Source organism: Mobula hypostoma, chromosome 21, assembly GCF_963921235.1.
Source record: "Mobula hypostoma chromosome 21, sMobHyp1.1, whole genome shotgun sequence".
NCBI classification, from domain to species: domain Eukaryota; kingdom Metazoa; phylum Chordata; class Chondrichthyes; order Myliobatiformes; family Myliobatidae; genus Mobula; species Mobula hypostoma.
The window spans coordinates 41,225,836-41,248,169 of NC_086117.1; the positions used below are offsets into that span (position 1 = coordinate 41,225,836).

The 22,334-nt window shown below is 43.9% G+C and overlaps 2 protein-coding genes across 7 annotated transcripts in view; one reads left to right on the forward strand and one right to left on the reverse strand.

Annotated features, from left to right (window-relative positions):
• Positions 1 to 15,849, reverse strand: part of pnpla7b (patatin-like phospholipase domain containing 7b) — a 334,759-nt gene extending 318,910 nt beyond the window's left edge. For both annotated transcript variants that reach the window (XM_063073811.1, XM_063073810.1), the window contains exon 1: positions 15,717 to 15,849. In XM_063073811.1, coding sequence (XP_062929881.1) covers positions 15,717 to 15,765 — 49 coding nt within the window. In that variant the 5' untranslated portion in view covers positions 15,766 to 15,849. The remainder of the gene's footprint in view (positions 1 to 15,716) is intronic.
• Positions 15,850 to 15,917: 68 nt separating this feature from the next.
• mrpl41 (mitochondrial ribosomal protein L41) lies at positions 15,918 to 21,394 on the forward strand. 5 transcript variants are annotated; one of them, XM_063073162.1, is made up of 2 exons: positions 15,918 to 15,999; positions 20,310 to 21,383. In XM_063073162.1, the coding sequence occupies exon 2, from the start codon at positions 20,322 to 20,324 to the stop codon at positions 20,727 to 20,729; it is 408 nt and encodes a 135-aa protein (XP_062929232.1). In that variant the 5' UTR covers positions 15,918 to 15,999; positions 20,310 to 20,321; the 3' UTR covers positions 20,730 to 21,383. The 5 variants fall into 5 exon arrangements, with proteins under 5 accessions (XP_062929232.1, XP_062929233.1, XP_062929234.1 ...); XM_063073163.1 differs by having other exon boundaries at positions 15,947 to 16,032; positions 20,310 to 21,393; XM_063073164.1 differs by having other exon boundaries at positions 15,947 to 16,020; positions 20,310 to 21,393.
• The last annotated feature ends 940 nt before the right edge of the window (positions 21,395 to 22,334 follow it).

Below are 22,334 nucleotides of genomic sequence, written 5' to 3' on the forward strand. Positions count from 1 at the left end.
TGCACCAGATGATCATGGAACTATCAGAGCTAAAAGATTATATGGAATAAAAACCTAGGTTAATTATATAATTATGAAACAGAACTTCCTTTTTAAGTCAAAGTAGTAGGGAATGGAGTCATTGAAGTTTACAGCACAGTAGGCTGGCTTTAGGCAAATCCTATACGTACTTGCTAGAAATGAAATTTAAATTAATTCCATTTCCCAGCTCTTGGTTCACAGTTCTACAGGCAACAAGTCATTCAGGTACAAGGGATTTTGCCTCCACCACCATTTCAGGCAGTGAGTTTCAGATCAAACCCCGCTCCCCAACCCCTTGACAGATCATGCCATTAACCTGCGTGCTAGCACCAAATGCTTGCAGCCAAGACATAGTTGGCATTGCTACCCTTGCCCTTCTACTAGGCACAGTGGGCTGCAGGAAAGCTTCAACAACAGGGTGCAAACTTAAGTCCCTGCCCCAAAGGCCCCTGTTAGCTCCCCAACAGAACAGGCTGCCAGGGACTTTTCCTGTTTTTAATACATCCTAATGATCAGTTATTTGAAAAGTGAACAAATATAAAAAAATAAAAATGTATTAAAAATCATAAATTTAAATATTTCAGTGGTTGGTAAGTTGATGGAAAAGATCTTGAGAGGTAGGATTTATGAACATTTGGAGAGGCATAATTAGGAATAGTCAGCATGGCTTTGTCAAAGCAGGTCGTGCCTTACGAGCTTGATTGAATTTTTTGAGGATGTGACTAAACACATTGATGAAGGTGGAGCAGTGGATGTAGTGTAAATGGATTTCAGCAAGGCATTTGATAAGGTACCCCATGCAAGGCTTATTGAGAAAGAAAGGAGGCATGGGATCCAAGGGGATATTGCTTTGCGGATACAGAACTGGCTTGCTCACAGAGGCAGAGAGTGGTTGTAGACGGGTCACATTCTGCATGGAGCTCAGTGGTGTGCATCAGGGGTCTGTTCTGGGACCCCTTCTCTTCATGATTTTTATAAATGACCTGGATGAGGAAATGGAGGGATGGGTTAGTAAATTTGCTGATGACACAAAGGTTAAGGTTGTTGTGGATAATGTGGAGGGTTGTCAGAGGTTACAGAGGGACATCGATAGGATGCAAAACTGGGCTGAGAAGCAGCAGATGGAGTTCAACCCAGATAAGTGTGAGGTGGTTCATTTTGGTAGGTCAAATATGATGGCAGAATATAGTATTAATAGTAAGACTCTTGGCAGTGTGGAGGATCAGAGGGATCTTGGGGACCAAGTTCATAGAACACTCAAACCTGCTGCGCAGATTTACTCTGTGGTTAAGAAGGCATTCAGAGCATTGGCCTTCATCAATCGTGGGATTGAGTTTAGGAGCCGAGAGGTAATGTTACAGCTATATCGGACCCTGGTCAGACCCCACTTGGAGTACTGTGCTCAGTTCTGGTCACCTCACCAGGAAGGATGTGGAAACCATAGAAAGGGTACAGAGGAGATTTACAAGGATGTTGCCTGGATTGGGGAGCATGCCTTACAAGAATAGACAATAGACAATAGGTGCAGGAGTAGGTCATTCGGCCCTTCGAGCCAGCACCGCCATTCACTGTGATCATGGCTGATCATCCACAATCAGTATCCAGTTCCTGCCTTATTCCCATAACCCTTGATTCCTCTGTCTTTAAGAGCTCTATCCATCTCTTTCTTGAAAGCATCTGGAGACTTGGCCTCCACAGCCTTCTGGGGCACAGCATTCCATATATCCACCACTCTCTGGGTGAAGAAGTTTTTCCTCAACTCCGTTCTAAATGGCCTACCCCTTATTTTTAAACTGTGGCGTCTGGTTCTGGACTCATCAGCGGGAACATGCTTCCTGCCTCCAGCGTGTCCAATCCCTTAATAATCTTATATGTTTCAATAGGATCCCCTCTCAGCCTTCTAAATTCCAGCGTATACAAGCCAAGTTGCTCCAATCTTTTGACATATGACAGTCCCGCCATCCCGGGAATTAACCTTGTGAACCTACGCTGCACTCCCTCAACAGCAAGAATGTCCTTCCTCAAATTTGGAGACCAAACCTGCACACAGTAATAGGTTGAGTGAACTTGGCCTTTTCTCCTTGGAGCGACGGAGGATGAGAGGTGACCTGATAGAGGTGTATAAGATGATGAGAGGCATTGATCGTGTGGATAGTCAGACGCTTTTTCCCAGGGCTGAAATGGCTAACACAAGAGGGCACAGTTTTAAGGTGCTTGGAAGTTGGTACAGAGAATATGTCAGGGATAAGTTTTTTTTTTACGCAGAGAGTGGTGAGTGCATGGAATAAGCTGCCAGCGACGGTGGTGGAGGTGGATACGATAGGGTCTTTTAAGAGAGTCCTGGATAGGTAAGTGGAGCTTAGAAAATTAGAGGGCTAAGAGTAACCCTAGGTAGTTTCTAAAGTAAGTACTGTACATGTTTGGCACAACATTGTGGGCCAAAGGGTCTGTATCATGCTGTAGGTTTTCTATGTTTCTAAATTCCGTGGATTCCAATCAATTGGGACACACCAGGACCAGTATATTTTGACTGAATTAAGTAACTACCAAAATTAGCCGAAGTTTCATGGAAATTGTTCAAAAGGTATAAAAATATAAACTATAGTTTAACTGAGTAACAAATTATGTATTTAAATGAAATATAGAACAAATTGAAATACTACCAATACTACTACAGTGCTAGAAAACTGCATTATTTATTAATAGCTATCAATGGAGGAATTCATTATATACACTGCTATGTATGGGGTGTTCAAGAAGGGATAGCACCTCTGGTGAAGGGGCTTGTCGTGTCCATTCTGAAGCAGCTCAATCACCATCAGTCTCCAGCAGACACTCAGCTTTCACCTGTGGCTCCAAGTAGCTGTTTGTACGTGACAGTAGTCACACCTGATACACCGGTTCAAAAGGTGGGCTAAACTATGTGAGGACAGTCAGCAAGCAAGTCTCACACCCCAGTGAAACAGGGGTATGCCTGACCTTGGAAGCAAAGTCAGCTCCTGCATACTAAATGGATGAGAGCAACAATGAAATCCAACAGCTGAGGCAGCTGCTGTGCAACATTTCATGAAGAGTGAAGGACATGATACGGCATAGTTATCCACTGCAACCAAGGAAGACCCCAGTTTGTGAAGACTACTCGTACCATTGGACCCAGTCTTCCAAGAAGAGTGGAACTGTCCCTGTACAACAGCTTTTCCACTTTAAAAACCCTCCCACACAGGTTTCACCATCGTCATTAGAAGCGACGGATAGCCAACATGCTGCAGGCTTCTCTTGATTGACTGTGAACGAACAAAATTAATGTAGACCACCTAGTGCAGATAATGGACCGCCTTTATATAATGCTTTCAATAATTGCATCCTCCAAATCTTCATTTTCATTGTAACGTTCAAGATGATTGCCAATACCTTCAAGTTCTTCATAGTTCCTAATTCATTTTAAGTAGTGAAATCATTTACTTTTCACTACCAGCATTTCTGCATCTTCAAGCCTGAATGCTTGAAACCACAGTGAGCAAAACAATTCTAAACAGTTCTAAGGTATTGGAAAAGCCTAAAAGAGCTCGTAAGGGTGTTACACTTAGCGTAAAACTAGACATAATTAAGCTTTTCGATCGTGGTAAACGAAGTAAGGACAAAGTGTTGTTTGGTTTGTGGAAGTTGACGAAGATGATGTTGAAGAGGTTTTGGCATCCCATGACCAAGAACTGATAGATGAAGAGCTGATGCAATTGTAAGAGGAAAGGATAACAATCAAAACCGAATGCAGTAGCGAATGGACTGAAAGTGAAGTCGTCCAGGAACTGAACATGAAGCAACTACGTGAGATTTTCGCTGCAATGATTGCAGAAAAGTACGGCTTTAATTTTGAAAGGGTACATAGGTTTAGGGTATATTTGCAGGATGGTTTGAGTGCTTACAAAGAACTGTATGATATAAAAATGCGCGAGGCTAAGCAGTCAAGCATACTGTCGTTTTTCAAGCCTTCCACATCAGCCAACGAACCTCGACCTTCGACATCGAGGCAGGCAGACATAGAAGATGACCTGCCTGCCCTGATGGAAACAGACAACGATGAGGTGACACCCCAGTGTCCCACCACCCCAACCTCCAGGCCGCGGACCGATACATTGCCGCGAAGCATGCAGTGGTGCAGCGGTAGCCGGGACACACCAAACACATCTTTAAGAAAAAAGTCAAAATAAACAAGCTAATTAATAAGGTGCCGCCTGGCACATAAATGTCAGCCCAGATCAGAGGTGACTGCCGATTGCGTCACCTCTGATCTGGGCTGACATTTACGTGCCGGGTGGCACCTAATTAATTAGCTTGTTTATTTCGGCTTTTTTCTTAAAGATGTGCTGGGTGCGTCCCAGCTGCTGCTGCACCACTGCATGCTTCGCGGCAATGTATCGGTCCGCAGCCTGGAGGTTAGAGACCACTGCACCACTCCAACCTCTGATGACTCAGCTTAACACACCATCAGCAGTGTGCTCGCTGTCTTCCCGATTCCAGTAAGTGATACTACACTGTACATACATTATTTCTACTTTATATAGTCTGTGTATTTTCGTGTGTTATTTGGTATGATTTGGCAGCTTCATAGCTTAAAGGTTACTGGAGAGAGTGTTTCCGCCGAGAGCACTTGCGTGAGATTTTCGCTACGGTGGACAGTGCGGCAATGGTTGTAGAAAAGTATTTCTACTTTATATAGGCTGTGTATTTATCATATCATTCCTGCTTTTACTATATGTTACTGTTATTTTAGATTTTGTGTGTTATTTGGCATGATTTGGTAGGTTATTTTTAGGGTCTGCGAACGCTCACAAATTTTTCCCATATAATTAAATGGTAATTGCTTCTTCGCTTTACGACATTCCAGCTTACTGCATCATCCATCCTTCATTAACACCAAGTCTAAATTCCTGGACATCCTCCCCAACTACACCATGGAATACCTTCATGGGTAGGACCACAGAAGGCACTTTTCAACCACTTCTCAATGGCATTTAGAGAAAGATAATAAATGCTAGTGCAAATCCCAGGGATGAATTAAAGAAATTGACTTTTCTCTTTGAACCTATAACAAATAATTCAATTAACGTTCTACGTCTCCTTTTTTTTAGTATAGTATCCCGACCCCAATCCAACTGACTGATCACAAGGGAACTAGTCCCAGCTAAGTTTAAGTCCCAGTAGAATTGTTTTCTTCTTCCCTTGTTATGTTCAAGTAATCCATAATTTAAACCCATGAGACCTACACCATCACTAGCAACATTCAACCCCACGCCAGTCTACATATAGTTCAGATTGGAATTATTATCAAAAGTTCTGCCATGTTCCCAGCAGAATCAGAGACCTTATCACTGATTATTACAGCAACTTCAGGATGAGGGTCTCTTCAGGAGCAATTACATCAACCTAGCACAAGGTGAAGATTGGCATCATCACAGGGTGCACTATCTCAGTGACACTGTTCTCCCTAGCCATGAACATGCTCACTAAGTCTGCTGAACCAGAGTGCAGAGGGCCCAGAATGAAATCCACTCAATGGCAACCACCTGTCAGGGCATTTATGGAATACCTCACAGTCACCACAGAATCAGTCCCAGGCTGCCGGTGGATTCTGCAAGGGCTCGAAAAGCTGGTGGAGTGGGCCCAGATGCATTTCAAACCAGCCAAATCAAGATCGATGGTGCTGAGGAAAGGGAAGGTGGAGAACAAGTTCCGGTTCAGCATCGCAGGCACAGCCATCCCAACCATCACAGAAAAGCCAGTCAAGAGCTTAGGCAAAGTTTTCGACAGCTCTTTAAGGGACACAACATCCATTCAGGCAACCTGCACCAAGCTGGATGGCTGGCTGAAATCTGTGGACAAATCTGGCCTACCGGGGAAGTTTAAAGCCTGTATCAGCATGGCATTCTTCCCAGTATCCTGTGGCCCTTCCTTGTCTATGCAGTTCCGATCTCGACAGTCGAAACCTTAGAGAGGAGGATTAGCAACCACCTCAGGAGATGGCTGGGGCTGCCAAAGAGCCTGAGCAGTATCGCACTCTATGGACACCACAACAAACTGCAACTGCCCTTCAAATCCTTGGAGGAAGAATTCAAGGTAACAAGAGCCAGAGAAGTGCTACAGTATAGGGACTCAAGTGACCTGAAGGTGGCTAGAGCAGGGATCCAAGTGAGGACTGACAGGAAGTGGAGGGCAGAGGAAGCTTTTCCGGAAGCAGAGGCGAGGCTGCGTCACAGGAGGCTGGTGGGAGTGGTCACACGAGGCCGAGCTGGGCTAGGATCCTTTCCAACTCCCCAAATGGACACCAGAGGGAAGGAAAGGCATCGTACAGTTCAGGAGGAGGTGAGAGCAGTAGTGGAGGAGACGAGAGCCTAGAAGGCGGTGGGAATGAAGCAACAGGGAGCTTGGACAAGATGGGAGAATGCGGTTGAGAGGAAAGTGACCTGGGCTGATCTTTGGAAAGCCGAACCACTCCGCATCCAATTTCTCATCCAGGCAATGTACGATGTGCTTCCAAGCCCATCAAACCTGCACACGTGGGGCAAGGCAGAGTCATCTGCGTGCCCACTCTGTTCCAAGCGAGGAACCCTGGAGCACATGCTCAGCGGCTGCGCAAGGGCACTTGGTGAGGGACGGTACAGGTGGAGGCATCATCAGGTCCTGAAGACCATCGCTGAAGCCGTCAGCGCAGGAGGTGAGTGGGCGAAGTGGTCCCGACCCTCCAAGCAGACCATTGCCTTTGTCAGAGCTGGGGAGCAGCCAATACCTGCCAAAAGAACACCTGCAGGCATCCTGACCTTGCAAGGGACTGGCAGCTGTTGGTGGACCTCGAACGGCAGCTAAGTTCCCCAATCATATCGCAGCCACCACCCTGCGACCAGACATTGTCCTAGTGTCTGAGTCTACTAAGCAAGTGGTGCTGCTGGAGCTGACAGTCCCATGGGAAGATAGCTTGGAAGAGGCCTTTGAAAGGAAGCTCTCCAAGTACTCAGGACTGGTCAGCAACTGTCAGCAGGCTGGATGGAGAGCGAGGTGTCTCCCAGTGGAGGTTGGTTGTAGGGGATTCACAGCCCGTTCCTTAGTTAGAGCCTTGAGCAATTTGGGCATCGAGGGAGAGAGGAAGAGGAGAGCCATCCGCAGTACCACCGATGCGGCAGAGAGGGCCTCAAGATGGCTGTGGCTCAAAAGAGGGGAGCCATGGAGTCATAAGTAGCTAGCCATCCGGACACAAGGTGGGGTCTGATCAGCCCCGGCTGGGTCACCTGGAGGAGGGTGTATGATGTTGAAAGATCCAAAACACCCAATGATTCCAGGAACATCACTGAAGATGTGTCCAGAAGCATCAGTAGATGTATATACACAGAACTTTCACCCTGGGTCAAACTCTCCCAACAGAACCAAGTTCTGTGACAGTAGTTCACTCATGACCTGTAACATTTTGATCTTCACCTCTCCACTTCAAGCCGTTCTCCATACACAATCCTGTCTTTAACCCTGACACACAGCCTTATGGATCCCAGTCCCAGCCACAGAGAACTTATCCATCACTCTACTATCCAACAGTAATTTGTTCCTTTTTACTCGTCCTCCCTCACCACTTACTTACACAGCGACTGCGTCAGATTGCCTGCATCCGAATGATCCACACACATTCAAAAACAAGGCTCATTCTTGTCTGCACCCTGATATTCCTGGCTACTGTCTAAGTGGTGCAAGTGTCTTCAGATCAAGTTGTGCACGTAACACTACACTTCCCTGCACCCCATATCACTTTCTAGGCTATGATATGATCCCAGCAACGACAATGAACATTAAACCACCATTTTCCAGACTGTTGCTAATCTCATGGCTCTTCAACCTGTTCTTTTTCCACTCCTCTCCTTGATGATTTTAATCTTGATCAACACTTCAATCGGCGCGGAGTAACGGAGTCTATCATGCACTCGTGTTCTGCCATAAGGAATCGACACAGAATCTCATCCCGCCAAATCCCCCAGGAGATCGCAGTAGCACCAGATAGTTCAGTCAGCCCAAAAATACATTCTTAAAAGTGAAATTACAGGCTACAATCAATTGCAGTTCCGAAGTATATTTAGCAGCAGTATATCCAGTAGTTTTGTAAGCCATCTGCAAAATGTCGCCATTGGTCACTACAGCTATCTTGCCAGAGAAGTTCCAAATGCAGGACATAAAGTGAAGGACTACCCCACAGAACTCATTTGTTTCTACCCCAGTTTGACGGTCAGCTGTGCAGACCAACCCGTGAACAGGAAATTTTTACTGGGCCTAAAAACAGCACAGCACTTTAAATGACTTTTGCTGTAATATTTATACTTAGAATCAAAATTTTTAAAATCGCATTTTGATTTTATAAATTGAAGGTATAATGAAATACAGTACAAAGAAAATCTTTCATATTTCATAAACTTTTTCTAACTGCATCCAATTCCAGCTAAACGGCAACAAGGGCTACATGCGTGGGAGCATTTCAGTTGCTGTGCGGCTACGCACCTGGAAGCGAAGACTGGAAGATAATTAGTAGTTCAATATTCACTAGACTATTCATAACATAAAACTCAAAACAAATTATAACATGTGACACATAACGTATCATTACTCCAATGATAATCCCTGCTCCAAAGTGATGAACAATATAAATATAGAGTAAGGCTCTGACAATCTGTTGTTCTATTGATCTGATATCTGGCTCACCAGAGCCCCATTTCTCACAATCCCTTTAAACTCACTACATGTGTTTCCTATGCTACCTTTAAATTCACCGTGCTCAATGGCAACTTTTATTACTGTGTAACATAAAGAGATGAATTAGAAGTGTGTTGATATATTAATAGGAGTAAAGTTCAGTTAATAAGAGTAATGTAAAATTGTCCAGAAAATGTGCCAATCCAGTACCAAAATCTCAAAGCTGCTAAATTAGCTGAGCTTTACCATGAAATGGTATGAGCAAGTCATAGAGCACTATGGTACAGAAACACAGCCTTCAACCCATCTAGTCCATGCCAACTATTGCACATCCTCGTCCCATCTTCCCAGGCACATGGACCATAGCCCTCCATACCACTCCCATCCATGTACTTATCCAAACTTCTCTTAAAGGTTGCAATCAAAGCCCCACCCATCACTTTCGTTCGCAGCTCGTTCCGCACTCACATCACCCAGAGTGAAGAGGTTCCCCTTAGATATTACACCTTTCACCCTTAACTTGTGACCTCTTAACTTGTCTCACCCAACCTCAGTGAAAAGAGCCTGCTTATATTTACCATATTTAATACCCCTGATAATTTTGTACATCTTCATCAAATCTCCCCTCATGCTCCGAAGTTCCAGGGAATACAGTCCTAACCTATTCAACCTTTCCCTATAACTCAGGTCCTCAAGACCTGGCAACATCCTTGTAAATTTTCCCTGTACTCTTTCAATCTTACTGATAACTTTCTGTAGGTAGGTGAGCAGAGCTGTACATAATACTCCAAATTCGGCCTCATCAACATCTTATACAACTTCAACTTAACATCCCAACTCCTATACTTAACATTCTGATTTTTGAAGGTCAATGTGCCAAATCTTCTCCTTATGTCACTATTTCTCTGTGACGATACTTTCACGGAATTATTGATCTGTATTTCCAAATCCCTCCGTCCTACCACACCCTGTGCCCTATTGCTTACTGTCTATGTCCTGCCCTGGCTTGTCCTACCAAAGTACAATTTTCTGAATTAAATTCCAATTTTCAGCCCACTATTCCAACGGGTCTAAATCCCACTGCAAACCTTGATAGCCTTCCTCACTGTCCACTATTACATCCCCAACCTAGGTGTTGTCGAAGTGCTGATCCAGTTTAACACATAAATCATCCAAATCATTAATATAGATGGCAAAACAACAAAGGAACCAGCACCAGTCGCTGCTGCGCACCATTAGTCACAGGCCTCCAGTCAGAGGCAACCATCCACTGGCACTCTGGCTTCTCCGGCTAAGCCAACATTAAATTCAATTTTTATACTTTATAGTCACCAAACAATTGATACTAGAGCGTACAATCATCACAGCGATATTTGATTCTGCGCTTCGCGCTCCCTGGGAGTACAAATCGATAGTAAATATTAAAAATTTAAATTATAAATCATAAATAGAAAATAGAAAAGGGAAAGTAAGGTAGTGCAAAAAAACCGAGAGGCTTTACCACTTTACTACTGAGAGAATTTACTACTTCATCTCACAATTGCCACACAAGGTTACAGAAATAGCTTCATACGTTATGAAATTTCTATTAATCATACTGAACAAACTGTCTGCTAAAAATTGGTCCCAAAAATTTTGCATCTACTGATCAACTACAAGCATTACAAAACAAGGCAACACTGTAAACAGAACTAATACAATAAACCTGATCAACTCCTTTGGATCGGGACTACAGAGCGTCGTGGGAGCTGAATTGTGAAGGAAGGCAGTTTTTTTTTTAAAACTTCGAGTGCAAGAAGGGCGAGACTGCGCAGGCACGTGACATCAGCAGGACCGCGCGGAGAGTTAAAAAAGGCGACTACCCTATACAGCGGGCAGCGGAGTGAGCGGTAGCAGAGTGTAGGGCTTTGGCTTCAACGGACTTCGGCGATAAACGGGAAGAGGCGAGAGCGAAGCACCAACTCTTTTTTCTCTCCCCCCCGCCACCCCTTTCGCAAATCGGCCCGGACAGACAGGAACAGCAGGGCTCTCACAGCTAACGGTTTAAAAAGTTTGTCTGTTTGGCGAGGTAAGTGGGTGAGTAGACTTATTTTTCCTGTTTCATTTGTGTAGAATTAGATAGCATGCCTGCAGGGTTAGTGCTTTGTTCAGGGTGTCAGATGTGGGAATCCTGGGAGACTTCCAGCCTCCCTGATGGCCACATCTGCGCCAGGTGCACCGAGATGCAGCTCCTCAGAGACCGTGTTAGGGATCTGGAGCTGCAGCTTGATGACCTACTGCTTATCAGGGAAAGTGAAGAGGTGATAGACAGGAGCTACAGGGAGGTAGTCATCCCTAGGCTACAGGAGTCAGAACACTGGGTCACTGTCAAGAGAGGGAAGGGAAATGCCCGGATAGTGGAGAGCACCCCTGTGGCTGTCCCCCTCAGCAACAAGTATCTTGTTCTGGATGCTGTTGAGGGGGATGACCTGACGGGGGACGCCCACGGTGACCGGGTCTCTGGCACTGAGCCTGGTGCTGTTGTGCAGGACAGAAGGAGGGTGAAGAGAAATGCGGTAGTCGTGGGGGATTCCATAGTCAGGGGAACAGGCAGGAGATTCTGTGAGCCTGACAGAGATACCCGCATGGTGTGTTGCCTCCCAGGTGCCAAAGTACGGGATGTCTCGGATCGGGTCCTGAATATTCTAAAGGGGGAGGGTGAGCAGCCAGTTGTCTTGGTACATGTTGGTACCAATGACATAGATAGGACAAAGGAGGAGGTCCTGAAGAGAGATTTCCAGGAGTTAGGAAGGAAGCTGAGAAGCAGGACCTTCAGGGTAGTAATCTCGGGATTGCTACCTGTGCCACGTGCTAGCGAGGGCAAGAGTAGTCGGATCAGGCAGATGAATGCCTGGCTGACAGACTGGTGTAGGGGGCAGGGCTTCAGATTCTTGGATAATTGGGATCTCTTCTGGGGGAAGTATGACCTGTTCAAAAAGGACAGGTTACACCTGAACCCGAAGGGGACCAATATCCTGGCGGGAAAGTTTAATAGAGCTGTTAGGGAGGGTTTAAACTAATTTGGCAGGGGAATGGGAACCGGAATGATAGAGCAGAGGAGGGGGAAAACAGAAATAAATCTAAGATAGTGAGCAGTAAAGATGTCACGAAAGACAGGCAGGTGATGGGGCAAATGTGTAGCCATTGGGATGAGTTGCAGTGCAATAAAGTTGCAGTGAAATCAAAGCAAAAAAGTATCAAATACTGGTCTTAAGGTGTTGTACTTAAATGCACGCAGCATAAGAAATAAGGTGGATGATCTTGTTGTACAGCTACAGATTGGCAGATATGATATTGTGGCCATCACTGAGACCTGGCTAAAGGATGCACGTCTCTGGGAGCTGAACGTCCAAGGATACACGGTGTATCGGAAGGATAGGAAGGGGGAGGCATGGCTTTATTGGTAAGAAATGATATTAAATCATTAGAAAGAGGTGATATAGGATCGGAAGCTGCAGAATCTTTATGGGTTGAGCTAAGGAATAGCAGGGGTAAAAGGACCCTGATGGCAGTTATTTATAGGCCTCCAAACAGCTGCAGGGATGTGGACTACAAATTACAACTGGAAATAGAAAAGGCTTGTCAGAAGAGCAGTGTTATGATAATTGTGGGGGATTTTAACATGCGAGTAGATTGGAAAAATCAGGTCGGCACTGGATCTCAAGAGAGAGAATTTGTAGAATGTCTGCGAGATGGCTTTTTAGAACAGCTTGTTGTTGAGCCCACCAGGGGATCGGCTGTACTGGACTGGGTATTGTGTAATGAACCGAAGGTGATTGGAGAGATTGAGGTGAAGGAACCCTTAGGAGGCAGTGATCATAACATGATTGAGTTCACTGTGAAATTAGAAAAAGAGAAGCCGAAATCTGATGTGTCGGTGTTTCAGTGGAGTAAAGGAAACTACAGTGGCATGAGAGAGGAACTGGCCAAAGTTGACTGGAAAGAGACACTGGCGGGAAAGACGGCAGAGCAGCAGTGGCTGGAGTTTATGCGAGAAATGAGGAATGTGCAAGACAGGTATATTCCAAAAAAGAAGAAACTTTCGAGAGGAAAAAAGGATGCAACCGTGGTTGACAAGAGAAGTCAAAGCCAAAGTTAAAGATAAGGAGAGGGCATACAAGGAAGCAAAAATTAGTGGGAAGACAGAGGATTGGGAAGTCTTTAAAACCTTACAAAAGGAAACCAAGAAGGTCATTAAGAGAGAAAAGATTAACTATGAAAGGAAACTAGCAAATAATATCAAAGAGGATACTAAAAGCTTTTTCAAGTATATAAAGAGTAAAAGACAGGTGAGAGTAGATATAGGACCGATAGAAAATGATACTGGAGAAATTGTAATGGGAGATGAGGAGATGGCAGAGGAACTGAACAAGTATTTTGCATCAGTCTTCACTGAGGAAGACAGCAGGATACCGGACGCTCAAGGGTGGCAGGGAAAAGAAGTGTGCGCAGTCACAATTACGACAGAGAAAGTACTCAGGAAGCTGAATAGGCTAAAGGGCGATAAACCTCCTGGACCAGTTGGAATGCACCCTTGTGTTCTGAAGGAAGTAGCTGTGGAGATTGCGGAGGCATTAGCGATGATCTTTCAAAAGTCGATAGATTCTGGCATGGTTCCGGAAGACTGGAAGATTGCAAATGTCACTCCGCTATTTAAGAAGGGGGCAAGGAAGCAAAAAGGAAATTATAGACCTGTTAGATTGACGTCAGTGGTTGGGAAGTTGTTGGAGTCGATTGTCAAGGATGAGGTTACAGAGTACCTGGAGGCATATGACAAGATAGGCAGAACTCAGCATGGATTCCTTAAAGGAAAATCCTGCCTGACAAACCTATTACAATTTCTTGAGGAAATTACCAGTAGGCTAGACAAGGGAGATGCAGTGGATGTTGTATATTTGGATTTTCAGAAGGCCTTTGACAAGGTGCCACACATGAGGCTACTTAACAAGATAAGAGCCCATGGAATTACGGGAAAGTTACATACGTGGATAGAGCGTTGGCTGATTGGCAGGAAACAGAGAGTGGGAATAAAGGGATCCTATTCTGGTTGGCTGCCGGTTACCAGTGGTGTTCCGCAGGGATCAGTGTTGGGGCCGCTTCTTTTTACATTGCACATCAACGATTTGGATTATGGAATAGATGGCTTTGTGGCTAAGTTTGCTGATGATACGAAGATAGGTGGAGGGGCCGGTAGTGCTGAGGAAACAGAGAGTCTGCAGAGAGAATTGGATAGATTGGAAGAATGGGCAGAGAAGTGGCAAATGAAGTACAATGTTGGAAAGTGTATGGTTATGCACTTCGGCAGAAAAAATAAACAGGCAGACTATTATTTAAATGGGGAAAGAATTCAAAGTTTTGAGATGCAACGGGACTTGGGAGTCCTCATACAGGATTCCCTTAAAGTTAACCTCCAGGTTGAGTCAGTAGTGAAGAAGGCGAATGCAATGTTGGCATTCATTTCTAGAGGAATAGAGTATAGAAGCAGGGATGTGATGTTGAGGCTCTATAAGGCGCTGGTGAGACCTCACTTGGAGTACTGTGGGCAGTTTTGGTCTCCTTATTTAAGAAAGGATGTGGTGGTGTTGGAGAGGGTACAGAGAAGATTCACTAGAATGATTCTGGGAATGAGAGGGTTAACATATGAGGAACGTTTGTCCGCTCTTGGTCTGTATTCCTTGGAGTTCAGAAGAATGAGGGGAGACCTCATAGAAACATATCGAATGTTGAAAGGCATGGACAGAGTGGATGTGGCAAAGTTGTTTCCCATGATGGGGGAGTCTAGTACGAGAGGGCATGACTTAAGGATTGAGGGGCGCCCTTTCAGAACAGAAATGCGAAGAAATTTTTTTAGTCAGAGGGTGGTGAATCTATGGAATTTGTTGCCACGGGTAGCAGTGGAGGCCAAGTCATTGGGTGTATCTAAGGCAGAGATTGATAGGTATCTGAGTAGCCAGGGCATCAAAGGTTATGGTAAGAAGGCGGGGCAGTGGGACTAAATAGGATAAAATGGATCAGCTCATGATAAAATGGCAGAGCAGACTCGATGGGCCGAATGGCCTACTTCTGCTCCTTTGTCTTATGATTTTATGGTCTAACTCATCAATTATTGAATACACAAATGCCATTTAACCTACTTAGCCAAAAATGTAGCTGCTATATGGCATTTCTTTTTTAAATGGCAGGAAATACAAAGAACTCAGCAACAGAACAAATTGTGCACTTTGAACTTTGGATACAAACACTCCTAGAACCTTATCAGTTCACATGTTCCGAGACGTTCTATTGAAAAAGCACTTTCTTCTACCATCTGAGATGTAAGCAAATGCAGCAGATGTCAAACCGTGGCACGTACCTGTGTGCCAAACTAGCTATGATTTCAATTGTATGCTGCGTAATCAGACTGTTAATCTGCCTTTTAGATTAAGAGACCCTTAACCTGCTAACGCAAAGCAGCTCCAAACTTTTGGATGTCAATTGTTGTGAATTTTTGCTCCACTGTACCTATGTGAACTTGCAGCGATAACGATGCCCAACACAGCATAGAAATGCTCCTTTACAGACGGGGTACGTTTAGATACAAGTGCACACTAATGAGTGAGGGCGCTGACATCAAGGAACACATACAAGAACAAAAATTACTGGTAATTATTACACAGTCCCCAAACCTGTTTTACTATTTGACAAGTTCACAGCTGATCTGAATCTAAGGGCTCCACATTTCCAACAGCGCGCCGCAACCTTCCATTCCCTTGTTTATCATCAATTTGGCGATTTACTTTGGGCTCCTAGGTCCCTGTCCCTTCCCCTTCCCTTCTCCCCAGCCGGCTCCGGCTCAGGCTCCGGCGCCCCACCTGCCCCTTTTCCCCGGCCCCTCTTCCCAAAGTTTGTCCTCAAGCTCCATCTGCTTTATAAACACAAGCGGGACGGCCCATCACCTGGGTCGAGCATCATCTCCTGATCGGGCGGTACGATGTCCGTATCCATGACCGCTGCCGCTGCCCCTCCCGCCGGGCTGAACCCGTTGCCAGTCCCGCTGACCCAATACTGCCCGTTGTTGTGCCGTGTAGCCAGTCGCCTCCCTGATAGGTCCGTTCCCAGGGCAGCGGCAGCAAGAGCTACTCTGATTGGACGCTCGCGAGAAAACCAATGACGGGGGCTGTTGTTTGCCGGGGCGGGTTGCAGTCGGAAGGAGCGTGGAGGAAATCTGATCGGCTGCCGGTGAGGGGGCAAAGAGCCGGGGTACGGGGCGAGGTACTGGTTGAAGGTCAAAGGGTTGAGGAGTGGTGCGGGCAGTAGGCCAAAAGGCTGATAAAAAGGAGGGAACAAGAAAGGGCCTGGATGAGAGGGCCGCAGCGGTGGGACCCTCGAAATGAGAAATGACCAGGCTCCTGCCTTTGAGAGAGGTTGTTGGACGGGCTCCCAGACAGTGAGTGGTGGTTCGAGGCAGGGAGACCCTTAAGTTGCTGGAGATAAAAGAGACTCTAGATGCTGGATGAACTCAGCGGTTCTGGTAGGATCGGTGTGCTTCATGAAGAATGGATGGTAACAGATCTGGATGAAGGGCCCTCGACCAGAAACGTCAACTGTCCCTTTCTCTCTATAGATGCTACCTGGCCCGCTGAGTTAAATAGGTTTTTTGCGTCTGTATTTATTAAGGAAGCTGGCATGAAATCTATGGAATTGAGGGAATCAAGTAGTGAGACCATGGAAACTGTACAGATTGAAAAGGAGGAGGTGCTTGCTGTCTTGAGGAAAATTAAAGTGAATAAATCCCCGGGACCTGACAGAGTGTTCCCTCGGACCTTGAAGGAGACTAGTGTTGAAATTGCGGGGGGCCCTGGCAGAAATATTTAAAATGTCGCTGTCTACAGGTGAGGTGCCGGAGGATTGGAGAGTGGCTTATGTTGTTCCGTTGATTAAAAAAGGATCGAAAAGTAATCCGGGAAATTATAGGCCGGTGAGTTTAACGTCAGTAGTAGGTAAATTATTGGAGGGAGTACGAAGAGACAGAATCTACAAGCATTTGGATAGACAGGGGCTTATTAGGGAGAGTCAACATGGCTTTGTGCGTGGTAGGTCATGTTTGACCAATCTGTTGGAGTTTTTCCGAGGAGGTTACCAGGAAAATGGATGAAGGGAAGGCAGTGGATATTGTCTACATGGACTTCAGTAAGGCCTTTGACAAGGTCCCGCATGGGAGGTTAGTTAGGAAAATTCAGTCGCTAGGTATACATGGAGAGGTGGTAAATTGGATCAGATATTGGCTCGATGGAAGAAGCCAGAGAGTGGTGGTAGAGAATTGCTTCTCTGAGTGGAGGCCTGTGACTAGTGGTGTGCCGCAGGGATCAGTGCTGGGTCCATTGTTATTTGTCATCTATATCAATGATCTGGATGATAATGTGGTAAATTGGATCAGCAAGTTTGCTGATGATACAAAGATTGGAGGTGTAGTAGACAGTGAGGAAGGTTTTCAGAGCCTGCAGAGGGACTTGGACCAGCTGGAAAAATGGGCTGAAAAATGGCAGATGGAGTTTAATACTGACAAGTGTGAGGTATTGCACGTTGGAAGGACAAACCAACATAGAACATACAGGGTTAATGGTAAGGCACTGAGGAGTGCAGTGGAACAGAGGGATCTGGGAATATAGATACAAAATTCCCTAAAAGTGTCGTCACAGGTAGATAGGGTCGTAAAGAGAGCTTTTGGTACATTGGCCTTTATTAATCGAAGTATTGAGAGCTGGAATGTTATGATGAGGTTGTATAAAGCATTGGTGAGGCCAAATCTGGAGTATTGTGTTCAGTTTTGGTCACCAAATTACAGGAAGGATATAAATAAGGTTGAAAGAGTGCAGAGAAGGTTTACAAGGATGTTGCCAGGACTTGAGAAACTCAGTTACAGAGAAAGGTTGAATAGGTTAGGACTTTATTCCCTGGAGCCTAGAAGAATGAGGGGAGATTTGATAGAGATATATAAAATTATGATGGGTATAGATAGAGTGAATGCAAGCAGGCTTTTTCCACTGAGGCAAGGGGAGAAAAAAACCAGAGGACATGGGTTAAGGGTGAGGGGGGAAAAGTTTAAAGGGAACATTAGGGGGGGCTTCTTCACACAGAGAGTGGTGGGAGTATGGAATGAGCTGCCAGACGAGGTGGTAAATGCGGGTTCTTTTGTAACATTTAAGAATAAATTGGACAGCTACATGGATGGGAGGTGTATGTAGGGATATGGTCCGTGTGCAGGTCAGTGGGACTAGGCAGAAAATGGTTCGGCACAGCCAAGAAGGGCCAAAGAGCCTGTTTCTGTGCTGTAGTTTCTATGGTTCTATGGTTCCTGTCGCAGTGTCCTTTTGCCCGTAAAATTACTGCTGTATTAAATTTGTATATGAATCAGAAACCAGCCATTTGATCTGTAGTGAAGGGAAAGTACAGAAAGTGTTGGAAATCGTGAAGCTTTGATGTTTTATTGGTTGTGAGGTCACTTGAGTTTGAAGCCGGAAACTTAGCAGGCTGTTAGATTGCATCCTAATGGTCAGCTCCTTATTAAACGTGTGGCCCAAGTACGACTTGGCAATCTAGGGAACACTTTAAACATAGGACTAAACTAAGAAGATTTTATCACCTGGATGACAGCCATTCCCGAGGAGTATTTGCTGGCCTCTTTTTTTCCTAGGCCCTCTCGTCTTAGCTAAACGTTCCTCGACACCCTCCTGACCATCAGCATTATTTCCCATGCATGGTCAGGGTTTTGACCTGAAATATGGGCAAATCTTTACTCCCCACCGCATCTCTACAAATGTTGTTCGACCCCCTCTGAGTTCTGCCATCAGGTTGTGTGTTACTGCAGTTATTTATCAGTTGGCTGGATCCCTGGCGGTTTTCTTTATATCTTATGTATACTTGCCCTTGTAGCAGAGGCTATGTTTGTCCAGCAGGTTGTGACACTAACCACTTCACTCCCCTCTGGAATGGCTGTCATCCAGGTGATAGAATCATAAAATGGCTGTCATCCAGGTGATAGAATCAAAAGAGCCTCCCTCTGATTGTGAGACTGTAATACTTCTCTGCTTCCCAGCCAAGGGAATCATCCTCCCCAGATTCCCTGTCAGTCTACTTGAATGCAGGAAACACAGGCTAAGTCTACTCAATCTCTCCTAATACAGCAAACATGCATTCAGGAACCAATCTTCAATCTTTGTTGCACCCTCTCTGTGGCAAGTAAATCTTTTTTTTTAAGTTAAGGAGTTTAAAAGAGTTTTTTATTGACCATTTTCCAATTCTATGTCCTTTAATCTTGTTGATCTTGAGATCTAATCAAAAGTCACCATATCCCATCTTATCGATTTTACTAGTCACATCATTAAAAGATTTTTAATATATTAGTTGAAGATGGTTTCCTTTTCATAAATCAAATGATGATAGCTCAATGCTATTCTTCATTTCTAGAAGTTCTGTTACATATTTCATTGGAGATTCTCAAATTTTCCGTTGAATTGTTGTTAGCTGAAACTGAACATTCCTGGACTGTTTTGTTGACTTGTGATTTGGTGTTTTGTTTTATTTTCTGTGTTTTTCACACTTTTTTTGTCATTTGTATGATGTGGTTTTTCTATATGTTGGGGGTTTGGTGGTTTTATTTGTTTCATGGCTGTTGTGGTTAGACAAATCTCAGGGTTGTATACCGTATACATACTTTGGTAATAAATGTACTTTGAATCTTTAACTAATAGGTATTTTATTTTTCTTTCCCTCTCACAAATAGTAGGAATCTTGTTCAAGTGATTGTTTCAAATTTTTGATCTGACTTCTAAAGTTCCTAACACTTTCCTGTTTGTTTTTTTGTTTCCTTCAGATTTATACACACCAGTGAAATCCTTGCCCAGGTACCACTGTTCCAATGAAAGCAACCCCAGCCTATCCATTATTTCCTCTTGCTAAAATTTTCAGTCCTCGTAACAACTTCTTAATACAATCTCCTTTGTAACCACATTTTGCATAACAATACAACTATTTATAACTTGCCCCTAATTATCTGAATATCCTTCATGAGCTGTTATGGTTCCTCTGTTTTGTTGGGAATTACACATTTTTGATGCAGTGATAGCGTAGGAAAGTGTGGTAAATTTTCAAGTTGGGGTGAGATCTTGTAAGAGAACAGCAGGTGGCAATGTTTCCATGTTAAATCCACAACAAGAGGCAATGCATCTTTTGTGAAGTGGAGATTTTATATTTAAGAATCTTAAAAATGGTGATTGGTTTTCTTGCATGAGTTATCAGAAAATATTTCTGTAGCTGCCCAAAGTTGTACCGAATTCCTCAGGGAAAAAAAAGTTTCAGTTCTGTAATCATTGCAATCTGTTTTGAAATGTAATCCATCTTTCTTGGTGAGCAACATGCACAATTCCTTTAGGGAAACTGGAAAATGTTCTTTGAACTGACAATAAAATATGCTACTCTTGGGAAATGTTTGTGAAAGATTATATCTTTAAATATACAACATGCCTAACAACTTTATTCATCTATGTTAGGTATAATTAATCATGGGTTTACTATCAAATCTGGCTCGGGGTTTGGTGCGTGGAGCTGATCGGACTGCAGAACTCACAAGCAAACGTGGACCCAGAAGTTTCTACAGATCCCGGGGAACCAAGCCAACAGGATTTATAACATCCAGCAAAAAGTTTGTAAAGATACGACAAATGGTACCAGAGTTGATGGTTCCTAATTTGGAAGGTTTCAATCTAAAACCATACGTGTCTTACAAAGCACCAACGGGAACAGAGCAACCCTTGACGGCCAAAAAGCTCTTCATGGAAACTGCTGCTGTACAAATAGAGAAAGATTTTCAGGCGGGTACCTTTGACCAGAACAATCTAGAAAAATATGGCTTTGAACCATCACAAGAGGGCAAGCTGTTCCAGCTGTTTCCAAAAAATTACGTACGGTAATAAGAACTGGATTTTCTGAGATTATGCCTTTTTATTCATGGACTGAATGAAGAAATAAATGAGAAGTGGCTACCATCAATGGTGTAATCAGTAAAGTTACATTTATGCCCTAAGTTGATGAATAAATATACTTGTTGCACTGAGATGTCAACTACCTTTTGGTACCAATAATGGTAAAAACTAATCAAATTGTCTTTAATGTAATATTTTCCTATTATTACTAAAATATTAGGAAATACAATGTAAAAAAGTTCTACCTGAACTGTAGAAGAACTAATTGTGCCTTGCACAATATTGAAGATAATTAATATAATGCAACATTTTTGTACTAAAACTTTCAGAGGAAAGATCCAATAGTAATTAAAGTTCCTGAATCTCTTTACACTCGAGTGTTCTTGTAGTATGTGTGCCTTTGTTAAAGCATAGCTTGTGAGAATTTATTTAACAACATTGTTGTCTCACTGGTTTCCATCCAGTTGGGAAGGTAAACTAGTGATCCAAGGTATACTATTTATCAAGCAATTTCCATGTTCCCAATTAAGTCCAGAGTTATTGTATTGCCTCTGGAGGGGCAGGCTTAAATATGAAAAATCAGTTCTCAAATGATTTTTATTAATTTAGCTAATGGTCAATTTCTATTCTGGTTCCATCCACAAATCTGAACACAAATCATAATACAAATTAATAAGATTTGTTACTGGTTATCCTAATGTTCCAAAATAATTTTGTACCTTTATTCTAAATTAAACTCAATAGATCGTTCAAATTTTAAAGCTCTATTTCTGGATTTCAGGGTCTTTTCAACTAGCATATCTTATTTTGGGGACATGTGACTTGTGTCCTGGAACTGAATAAAAATACAACCGTTTCCCAAACAATGCTTGCTTCCTAAAATCAAATAATTCAAACTGCACCTCCCTGCTACATTCCCATTTGTTTCTGTTATCCACTGATTTACTTGTTGATTGTGAATGTATTTTCTGTCTCTACCAATAACCTTTAGCAAATCCTGCAGCCTCTAATACTTGCATGTCAACACCACTCCTGTATTATAAAATACAGGTATTAAAATTGGCTGAATGCATCTGGCCTTTAGTAACACACAAAATGCTAGCGGAACTCAGCTGATCAGGCAGCATCTATGGAGGCAGGGTGTCAACATTTCTGGTCAAGACCTGTTATCAGGTCTGGAAAGAAAGGGGGAAGAAGTCAGAATAATAAAATATGGGGTGGGAAAGAAGTACAAGGTAGAAGGTGATGGGTGAAGCCAGGTGAAGTGAAAGTTAGGTGGATTGGGGATGAAATGAAAAGCTGGTAAGTGATAGGTGGAAAAGGGCTAAAGAAAGGAGGAATCTGATGGGAGAGGAGATGAAAGCATGGGGGAAAGGGAAGGAGGAGGGGCACCAGAGGGAGGTTATGGGCAGGTGAGGAGAAGTGTGAAGAGGAGAACCAGAATGTGGGATGGAAAAAAAAGGAGGGGGGGGGAGAAGAGAAAATACCAGAAATTAGAGAAGTTGATGTTTTATGCCATCAGCTTGTAGGCTACCCAGACTATAAGGTGTTGCTCCTCCAACCTGACAATGGCCTCGTCGTGGCAGTATGGAC